The 11,261-nt window shown below is 35.2% G+C and overlaps 1 protein-coding gene and 1 non-coding gene across 2 annotated transcripts; both read right to left on the reverse strand.

Annotated features, from left to right (window-relative positions):
- Window positions 1-2,088: 2,088 nt before the first annotated feature.
- Window positions 2,089-4,010, reverse strand: LOC146933689 (PLAT domain-containing protein 3-like). Its single transcript, XM_085705475.1, has 2 exons — window positions 3,005-4,010; window positions 2,089-2,904 (listed from the first exon to the last, which is right to left on the reverse strand). Exons 1-2 carry the CDS (start codon window positions 3,077-3,079, stop codon window positions 2,404-2,406), a joined length of 576 nt encoding a protein of 191 aa, XP_085561601.1. The 5' UTR covers window positions 3,080-4,010; the 3' UTR covers window positions 2,089-2,403.
- Window positions 4,011-8,290: 4,280 nt separating this feature from the next.
- LOC146933690 (small nucleolar RNA R71) lies at window positions 8,291-8,397 on the reverse strand. Its single transcript, XR_015009131.1, has one exon. It is a non-coding gene; the product is annotated as a small nucleolar RNA R71 (small nucleolar RNA).
- Between the last annotated feature and the right edge of the window lie 2,864 nt (window positions 8,398-11,261).

Below are 11,261 nucleotides of genomic sequence, written 5' to 3' on the forward strand. Positions count from 1 at the left end.
CAAAAACGATTCAACAAAAATTTAACTGAACACAAAAATTGAATTCAATAAAAGTTAAAAGGTAAGAAATTCTGTCATAATTCTTCTTCTCTATTCTCAACCTTGTTATCCCTAATTTTGTTTGTTGATTACGATGATGATGATGATAATAAAGTTTTTGTTTAGACCAACTCATGAAATTAAAACCATGAAGAAGAAGAAGCAGCACAGAACTACCGGTGAGAGAGAGAGCAGAGTGGAAAAAGAAAAGGTGGAGGTTACAGGACATGACCCTTTTTAATGAGTAATTAAATCTGAAGCGTTGATTTAGATCCAACAATCAAAATTAATTCCTCTCACCCTCTCATTTTAAAACTCCTCTCATTTGAAATATATATATATATATATATATACACACACACACACACACACACACATGTCCAGTCGGGTTTTGGCTTACAAATGGTGACGTTTAGTATGGGAAAAGACTCTTTTTTCCCACCATGGGAAAGTTAGTTTTTAACCATTAGATTAGATAGGGAACATGATTTTATCATGGTCTCTCAACACTGCAATTTTTCCATATCATCTTCCACCACCACCCTTCTCCCCCTACCTCTGTGCCTTTTCCTCATAAAGCAAATCAACCAATTTCTTCCTTCGGCAAACCAATCTTGTCTTTCATAAATTTTGTTATATCATGTTCATGTTCCATGATGACTTATTCACATGATATGCCTCAAAAATCTTGATATTCTGTGTTTTATTTCCATTTCTTAAAATCTCATGGAAAGAGCTTGTAATTCTTTAACTGATTTCGTTACATCTCTTCTATTATTAGAAAATCTTGTTGTCATCCAGCTTCTTGATACTGCAGATTCATCACCATCATCATCAACATCCTTGAAAACAAAACCCCAAAATCCAAATTAAAAAGTAAAACAATCTGAAAAAAACAACCCAAGAATTACTTGAGTCTAGAAAACCCCCACTCTAAATTCGGATTCAACCTCATGAATTAAAAATCTCTTTCTTGCATTCACATAGAGACAATGGTATACAAGGATTTGAAAAACATTATAAACCCATTTTTTCAAAACCAAATTCGATAAAAATCTCAGCTAATTCTATTATGTAACCCATTTTTTTCTTCTGAGTTAAACATGGTAAGGTGGTGGTTAACTTGCCATTTGTGTAACTGTGAGTGAAACCAGTGGGGGATTAACTTGCCATTTTTATGTAGAGAACTTCTCTATTAACAAAGGTGAGAGAGAGAGAGAGAGAGAGAGAGAGAGAGTTTAGGCAGCGCTGAAAGAACACAATGTGTTTTGGTGGTGGTGGTGGTGGGGGACAGGAAAGAGAGAGGATGGAAGATAGTGTAGAAAATAATCTAGTGTTGAGGAAGTATAATAAGAGTGTGTTTTTTTATTTGATCTAATGGCTAAAAACTAACTTTCCTATGGTGGGAAAAAAGTAGCCTTTCCCAGGCTAAACGTCACCCTTACAAATGATCTAAGTGTGGATTAAATGACTAGATCTCAATTTAGAATTTCTATATATTTTTTTTTAATTCAACGGCATTGAAGCAGACTCTAAAACGGGATCTACCATTCACAGAAAAAGGTAGATACAAAAGTAAAACTGTGATGTTCAAAATTTTAGACGCTACTTATCAACAAAAATAAAACATTAGACCCTATTCTTTTACGATTAGCATCTTATTCTCTGCTTGACTTAGAATCAACTACAGTAAGTCATACAAAAAACGATAAATTAAGGTAGAGACCCACTCAACCGCGTTTGCACCAATATTTCAACCTATCATCATTGTTTACACTCTGTTTCGTTCGTGCGATTTATCAACATGCGAGAGAAACTGCAAAAGTGGGACACTTCTCGCGTTTGGTGCAGGCAAGAAAAACAGATTTTATTATACCGTCACACAAAACACAAAACAGATTTTATTATACCGTCACACAAAACGAATAATATTGATGGCAATTAGCAACCATAGATAATTATCATTGAAAACACCATTTTAATAAACAAGAAAAGAGAAAGCACAGTATTGCCAAGGAACAAGAAATGTTCCTTCAAAACAAAGAAAAGTAACAAGAAATGTTCCTTTCAGAATCATACTGTATTCATTCTCACCAAAGAACAAGATGCATTTATCATTTGCAATCACTCTAAAATCATAATCAACAAACATGAACAAGCTGCAATATTGCTACCTTCGACCAAAAAGTGTCCATCATCACAATATTAGTCCAGAACACCCACATATTAATACATAAATAGCGCCATATTATTATTGAAAAAACACAAACGGATTATTGGCCCTAAAACCCAAATACAATTCAAATTTAGCTATCCAAAACAAGAAACTAACTAACACACACAACAACAGATTGAAACCATTTCTCACGCACGGGCATCCAAAATAGAAAACTCAGATCCAATTTTGCGATGATGAACCGGTGCGCCGGTTTTGGGTCGGGCCTGATCCAACTTGTAATGACAAAGATTCCTCACAGCCCACAACTGATAAGGACTAGTATCAGTCGCAAGCCACTGTTCCACCGTGAACTGCTCCTGCGAACACGACACATGGGGCCCAGTACTAGTGACTTCCACGTAGTTACAGTACCAACCATGATGTGGACCATCACCGTCAGATGTAACATTAACGGCACAAACAGGTCCTTCTAAACAAGGTCCTCTTCCACTGAAGATATCAAGGTTACCACGTTCGAAGTAATTGAAACCTGAACCCATTAACCCGCCCCATGATTCAAGGTTCTTGATGTAGATGTAGTATCCGAATTTGTCGTATAGCTTAACTCCGATCTTTGAATCGGTTCCTCCTTTTAAAATCGAACCGGTTCGAACGTAGACCGTGTAAACGCAATCATTGTCGGAGTCCTGCAATGAATGAGATAGAAGTTAGATATAAATGTTATGATTTGAAATTGAAAATGAAGATCGGAAGAGAAAAGAAGAAGAGAGAGGTGGTGATTCTTACGGATCTGACGGTTGTGGTGAAAAAGAGTGAGAAGAGAAAGAGAAGAGCGATGAATATTGTTGTCGTGGTTGCCATTTTTGTGAAGATGGTGATGCAGTGGTAAGAGGTATTGATAAATAGCGCAAGGGACACATGGTTGCACGATTCGCCTCCAAGAGTTTTTAAAATAATACATTCACTTTCAAATCATTATTTGTTTTATTATTTTATTATGGTCAAAAAAAAGTTATCATTTAATTTTGAGTGGAGACTTCCTTTCAAAAAATAAAAAAATTGAGTGAAGACTTAAACTCTAGGTGGCATTTAACATGGGAAAGGGTAAAACTTTTGAGTTTGGGTATGCTCCATTTACCTTTGCTCAATTTAACCCATTTACTTTCATGGATGTGTGACATGTGGCAAAATAATATCCAACGGTTGAAATTAAAAAGGCAACAATGAGTGATAAAACAAAATCTTTAGCCTAGCACTGTTCACTTTCTCCTTCGATTAACATCTCTTCCAACCCCTTCCCTCACATCCTGTACCATCCAATCGTCGCCGCTCTCAGCCGTCCATTACTCCATCGCCGCCACCCTTTACTCCATCGCCGCCTATCACATCTCTTGTTCTCATCGTCGATTGCTGCCGTCCAATCACCGGTTTCACGAGCAGATCTCTTCGTACCACCATCGTCGTCACCAATCAGTCCAGCGCCGCCATCACTAATCAACCATCACAGCGGCCACCACTTGTAGAACGACGGCGTTTTGATGCAAGTGAGGAACAAATCAGATTGAGTTTAATATTCTCCAAAAGAACAGTTTTCAAAATCAGACTCATGGGTTTTCAAAAGAACAGAGTTTTCAAAAAAATAGTATTCAAAATCAATTAGAAATGAAATATTTAGGAAACGGGTTTGGGAGAATAGAGATGGAGTACGATGCACATAGGTTCAGGGAGAAGGAGAAGGATACGAGAGTGTGTAGCAAGCACAAGTGTGTATTCATTTTTGCAATTTAATTTTAACCGTTGGATATTGTTTTGCCATATGTCACACATCCATGAAAGTAAATGGGATAAATGGAGCAAAGGTAAATGGAGCATACCTGATCCCAAAACTTTCCCACCATAGGAAAGTTTTTTTTTACCATTGGATTAACTAAAGACCATGATTTTATAATAGACTTTCAACATCAGATTTTTTTTCTCTCTTTCATGACTCACTCACCACCAGTTGTGTATATTGTATGATCGGACTAACCGTGACTACCATTCCAACAACTTAAATCATACAAAGCTTCACAAAATGCTCTCAATATTTTTCTTCTCTTTTACATTGTTTACTTCAATTTTCAGTGGTGAATGGGTCACTGTTGTTAGTTTTCCTTTGTGCTCATGAATGAATTTCACTGTTACAGGTTTACGGTAAAATTGAAGAACAAACCGAGAATCGCAACCCCAATTGTTAAGGCTTTCTTTGAACATCTAGGATTTCAATTAGATAAATGGACCATTAAGAATTAACAAGGATTTGTGTCAGGAAAAAAAAGAATCAACTAGGATTTGTTAAAAAAAATAAATTTGGTAAGAATAGTTTAAAATTGACGTTTTGTCAACGTGTTTGTATTGTTTCGATCCAGCCAACATTCTTTTACAATTTTCATTAATTAAGAATATGAATAAATCTTTGAACAATTATGGTAGTAAATTTCAGTTTGTCTCATTATGGTTCAAATGTAAAATTCAACTTACATGCAACAAATACAGTGAATATAAATGAATTTGAAAGTGTGGGGATTTAATTAATCGAAGGTTTTGTTTTTCTTTTAGTTGATTTTCTTAGGATGGGGATTATGACTGCAAAGAAGATGAAGAAAGCGGTAGAGAGAAAGAGTGAGAAGATGGATGCAAGTCAGATCTGGGTTGTAGGGTGTGGGTAGTTAGATTTGATGTTGAAAGTTTATTATAAAATCATGGTCTTTAGTTAATCCAATGATCAAAAAAAACTTTCCTATGGTGGGAAAGTTTTACCCTTTCCCATGTTAAAAACTTTCCTTAAGGGGTAATGAAAAAAAAAAAGGTCATGAGATGTATGAAGTAGCCACCGATTTTGAAAGTAACAGTGAAACAATAACATATTCTTTAGAAGTTTCTCTCATATATTGTTTGGAAACAGGATGTACCTAAATTGTGTCCTCGTGATTAATTTGATACTTTGTTGAGAAAATTATCATATATTTCAAATATGCATGCGACAGATAATTGAGAGAAGGAGGATCAAGCTTGTAATATTATGCTCCACTATGATCTTTTGACGTGTCATTTTTTTTTACCGTTTTGAAATAGAATCTAATACCTTCAAATAAAAGTTAATTACTAGTAAAAATACAGTTATGCTTAATTTTAATCTTGACACTTCAATATATTTTATCATGTCTTTTGTATAAAAAAATCACTTTTAGACGAGAGAAAATGAGTGTTAAAAGATTGATTTCAAGAGTACCTTGCATTAGGACATCCTTCCCAAATCTCATTCGGGTCATCCTTCCCAAAGCTTAAAGCCACCTTCAACGACGGCGTGGTGGCAGAGGAACGGAGCTTTTGTATGTGATTGGGTACGAAATTGTTGTTGGGTATATGTTGTTGATGAGAATTGATGAACTTGAAGATGATAAATGTGAAGTTTGAATAAGTTAAGTTGTTTTTTTTTTTACTTTTTCATCTCTGCACCTGAATTTGAAATGAAAACTGGTACTGATCGGTGCGGAATCGGCCTTAGGTGTAAACACGAAAGTTGTAGATATGGATGTTAGCTTTCTAAGGGCTTTGGTTTGACTTCCAGATGATTTTTAGCTTATGAGTTATGGTCAAATTACTACACATAGGTCACAGTGAATTTTTATGGAATTTCAGCACAACTTTTTCTTTGATCCGTGAAACTTTCTCAAAATTAATATTGGATTTAAGGAAGTTATTAGAGTGTGTAAATGAGTATTTATTTATTTATGGAGTTGTGATATTAAATGATATGATGATGTTGTGATGAGTCAATAATTAGTAGCTTTTAATATAATATTTGGTCTTGTTTTATTTAGATTTAAGTTTATTTTATTTTAATAATATTTCCTCTTTGAACTATTTTACTTTAGATTGCATTTTATTATATTTCGGGAACGAATATTGGATGGATTGAGTCTTGGAGCAAAAGAAAGGAGAATTGGAGCTGATTTGTGCCAAAAATATAAAAGATCTTATACAAAAATATATGGTGCAAGGATTGAGGACAAAAATATGAATATCTCATACCAAAATATCTTGTGCAAAGAATTTGAAGATCTTGGGCAATAATATAAAAGTGGTGCGCCCCATTATACCCTTTTGCTGCTTTTGCTGCTTTTGCTTCAAAGACAAGCTACCTATTTTGACCTAAAAGCCGGTGGTTTCTTGTGGAATATTCTAGTGAATAGTTGCTAAGGTTTTAAGTCGACATAAGACTATAAATAGAGTAGCTAGCTATCACAACATTTCATCTTTTGTTCTTGGAGTAAAAGTTCACCTTTATTTTATTGTTATTTACTTTTATGTTCTTCTTCTTCTTCTTCTCTTCTATGTCTACAATGAACGTGAGTGAGTAGACTCTTCTTGTCTTGGGATTGTTGGATAAGTCTAATGACGTAGTCCTAATCAAACCAAACCATAAACCCTAGTTTTTTATAAATCTACTTTCTAATCTAGTTTCACCGTTTTTATAATGTATTAGTGATTACTAGGCTAGGAAGCGAACGCGGAGGGAATAGTAATCGTTAATTCATAATCACAAATATTAGGCGAATGATCGAAAGATGAAGTTTTAATATTGGAACAAGTGAAATTAGACAAGGGGTGCGAAACATGAGAATAGTCTAGCAAACCTTGAGATTTATAGAGTTTCTTTCTTCAAGGAGTCTAATAGTGATCAACCATGAGAATAGGCGTGGTTGCTAGAGGAACACACTCACTGAGACCGAAAGGAGATGTGATAGGCTTTAGAGAAACTTGTCTTTAGAAAGTAAGTCAAATATAAAGTTAAAGGTTTAGGGTTTGTTTGTGAAGAATTCGTTGTTATGATGAACCAATAATTTCAAGGCTCCTTTTATTTCTATTCTTTTCTTTTAATTAAAAATCCAAACTTTAATCTCAAAATCTCATCTAATCATTATTTAAAGTTAATTGAATTCATAACTCCCTGTCGAAACGATATCTTTTTATTACTACATTGGTAGACCGTGCACTTGCGGTTTATCCCATCAAGTTTTTGGCGCCGCTGCCACGGAGTTGCCAGGGAGTTTTGCAATTTGATTAACTTTTTAATAGCGGCTAGAAAAAAAATTATGTATATATATAAAATAAAAATAAACATAAAAAATATAGGGTTAATTAAGTTTTTAGTCCCTATAAATATTCACAGTTTTGTTTTTAGTCCCTACAAAATAAAATCACACTTTTTAGTCCCTATAAAATTTTCCATCAACATTTTTAGTCCCTATAAATTTTTCCATCAGCACTTTTAGTCCCTGTCAAAAATTTCCATCATCAGTTTTGGTCCCTAAAATGCTTAAGGAAAATGCCACAGGGACTAAAAAGTGTGATTTTATTTTGTAGGGACTAAAAACAAAACTGTGAATATTTATAGGGATCAAAAACTTAATAATATCTCTATTTTATTTTCTTTTTCACCTTCAGCTATAAAAAAATATAAATATATATATATATATATATATATATATACACACACACACACACACACACACATAAAACTCTCTCTCTCTCTCTTTAAATAAAAAAAAAGTAATAAAATATTCTTTCTCTTTTTCTTCTTCTTCTTCTTTCTTTCTTTTTTTTTTTATCTTTTCTTTCTTTCTTTTTACCAACTTTTTAGAAACAAAAAATAATACTGACATGGCTGAAGAACGCACTCTTAAAGAGTATGCAACCCCTTCTACGAAAGAGCCACATGATATTATTGTGTACCCAACGGTTGAGGGTAATAATTTTGAAATAAAGCCTGCACTTATTTACTTAGTGCAGCAAAATCAATTTTTCGGATCACCCACTGAGGATCTGAATCTTCATGTTTCAAATTTTTTAAGACTCAGTGGAACTTTGAAGGCAAACCAAGAGGTCGTAAGGCTGCACCTCTTTCCTTTCTCTTTGAGGGATAGAGCTAGTGCTTGGTTTCATTCATTGCAAATTGGTTCTATCACTTCATGGGACCAAATGAGGAAGACATTCCTTTCCCGATTCTTTCCTCATAGTAAAACTGTTCAATTAAGGAATCATATCACATAATTCACTCAAAAAGATGGGGAATCTCTTTATGATGCGTGGGAGCGTTTCAAAGAAATGCTTAGACTTTGTCCCCACCATGGTTTAGAGAAATGGCTAATTATTCATACTTTCTATAATGGTCTTTTGTATACCACAAAAATGTATGTTGATGCAGCTGCAGGTGGAGTTTTGATGAATAAAACATACACAGGAGCATATGCTTTGATCGAGGACATGACCCAAAACCACTACCAATGGACAAGTGAGAGAGCCATCACTGTTGTTACTCCTCCACCCTCTAAAAAAGAGGCAGGTATGTACAAAGTTACCCTTGATCATCTATCTGTTAAGGTGGACAAACTTTTTCAAAAATTGGATAAATTAAGTGTAAGTGTTGTCACACCTACTCCTGTTTCATCACCATGTGAATTTTGTGGAATACTTGGTCATACTGGCGTTGAATGCCAACTAGGTAGTGTTGTTGAAAGTCCCGAGCAATTGAACTATGATAAATATAATCAAGGGTTTGGGAACAATCATAATTTTTATATTCAAAACCCTCAAAATCTTTTTAGACAGTAAACAACACCACCCGGTTATGCAAACAACCAAAGAGTCCTTTAGAAATCCAGCTTGGAAATTTTACTAGAAAAATATGTTATGGATCAATCCAAGCAATTTCAAGAACTTCAAAATCAAACTGGATTTTTGAATGACTCTGTTGTCAAACTAACATCTAAAGTGGACTCCATTGCTACTCACACTAAAATGCTAAAGACTCAAATCTTTCAAGTAGCCCAACAAGTAGCTACTTCCTCTCGAACCCCAGGAATCTTTCCAAGTCAAACTGAAACCAACCCCAAAGGTCATATAAGTGTTATTACTCTTAGGGATGGTAAACAATTAAAGGACCTCGTCGAGAACAATGAGGGAGAGATAGAGAGTGATGAGCCTCGAAGTGAGAAAGCCACAGGAGAAAGTGATAAGCCAATTGTTTCACCACACCATAAACTCAAAATTCATTTCCCACAAAGGCTTGCTAAGCCTAACCTTAGAGTGATTGAGAGTTTTTCCACCCCATGTGTGATTGAGAGTAAAACCATTAAGAAAGCCATGTGTGATCTGGGAGAGAATGTCAGTTTGATTCCTTTGTCCCTTAGTGAAAGATTGGGTATAGGATAGAGAAACCTCTTGATTGTCAAGCTAATGACTTTAAACGAGCGCTTCGTGGGAGGCAACCCACGAGTTTAATTGCTTTTATTTTGTTTGTTTTGTAGGTATTTGTCCAAATATGATTCAAAAAAAATCAAGAAATTTGAAGTCGTTGACCAGAAACCAAACCCACCTTTATTTAAAAAAATAATATTGTGCCTAAGACCAGAGACTAGGCACGGCCCGTGCCTATGGAAAAAAAAATCATTCACTCATTTCCCTAAAAACTCCGTTAACCCCAACCTTCAAACCTTCATAACTCCACCAAAACCAACAATTTCTAATCCAAATCTTATCCAATCACCATTCCAAACATAAACCACCAATCAGAACCAACCTGCATCCATCCAAACATAAAATTTGTACACCATTAAACGCTAACCCGAAAACCAATTTTTTTTCACCAATCTCCATCATTCAACTCATAAACCTCACTTAAACTCAAACTCCATCACTAAACCAACCATTCGCACACAAAACCTTATCCAAACCTAACCTCCGCCCAAACCCACACCAAGTCAAATTAAGGTCAATGGCATCAAAGAGGAAAATTAAGGAGATTGAAGGCTCCGGAAGCGGTGCAAGCAGAAAACAATCAACAGTCTGAAATCATGGGATCAAATTCAAGGATCCCGATCAAAAGAATAGGTATAAATCTCTAATCTCTAGAACTATCTCTCCTTGCAGGTACTCTGATGTTAATGACATGGATAGACTAGGAATAGAGGAACATATGATTAGGTTGTTGAATAACACAACCCTGTGTTTAGGTACCTTCAAAGGGTTATGGCTTGCACCTTATAGGGTAGGAAAGAGGTAGGAATGATGAGGACTGATGAGCTGTTTATGTTGTGGGCTATGCTTTATATCCACCCTGTTAACATTTGCTATTATTTGCTTGATTATCTTGTTTCAATTGCTAAAAAGAAACTAGATGATAAGGGTGATATAGTGGTAGGTGGAATCATCACCTTTATTGCTATGAAGTTTGGGGTGAGTGTGAATCAAGGGATCAAGAGGATAGAGGGGAACTATTATCTAGACTTATATACTCTGACTACTTTGTCCTTCCTTAGAACCCATGACCCTACTCGCAATTACCAATATGAATGGAGAATTATTAGAGCTGATTGTTTGATTATTCTACCTAATCCGGACATAACTAATCCGGAGGTGGTGGAAAATTTGCTTTATGTTGATACTAACCCACATGTAAAAGATGATGGTGGTGATGAAGAGGAGGTAGGTGCAAACTTGCACCATGAAAAAGAAGCCGGTGGAAGCTATAATGATGAACGGTAGGCATGGATGCAAACCAAGGTTCAAAGAATAAGCACCGAGAAACAAGGACAAGGTGTTGAAAGGAACGATGTCCAATGGAGCAGTCGATTAAATGAAGAAAACAATCAAATGCTCTAAAACTTGATGCAACACCTTCACCTCCAAGCTCCACCTTATGGATCTCAATAAAATTGCGAGCTTTCCTCTTCCTCTACTCTTTCCTCCTCCTCCTCCTCCTCCCAAACTCCCTTGAACTGTATTCTTTTGTTTTGTTTTATTGCGAAGGGCATGATTAAGTGGCTTGTTTTTGTTGAAAAATTATGGCATAAATTTTTGTTGTCTCCTCTAAATATATATATATATATATATATATATATATATATATATATATATATATGGGTTTTGCTAGAAGACACGTTTTATGAAGGTATCTTTTAGCAAGTTATTCTATGAGCATTTGTTAAAAGACACCGAC

This window comes from Medicago sativa, chromosome 4, assembly GCF_051527215.1.
Source record: "Medicago sativa cultivar Bolivia chromosome 4, Bolivia_mono, whole genome shotgun sequence".
Classification (NCBI taxonomy): domain Eukaryota; kingdom Viridiplantae; phylum Streptophyta; class Magnoliopsida; order Fabales; family Fabaceae; genus Medicago; species Medicago sativa.

Coding starts and splice junctions, on each gene's coding strand:
- LOC146933689 (XM_085705475.1), bottom strand. CDS start 3,079: ATGGCAACCACGACAACAATATTCATCGCTCTTCTCTTTCTCTTCTCA. Junction 2,905..3,004: donor TCACCACAACCGTCAGATCC/GTAAGAATCACC, acceptor CATTCATTGCAG/GACTCCGACAATGATTGCGT.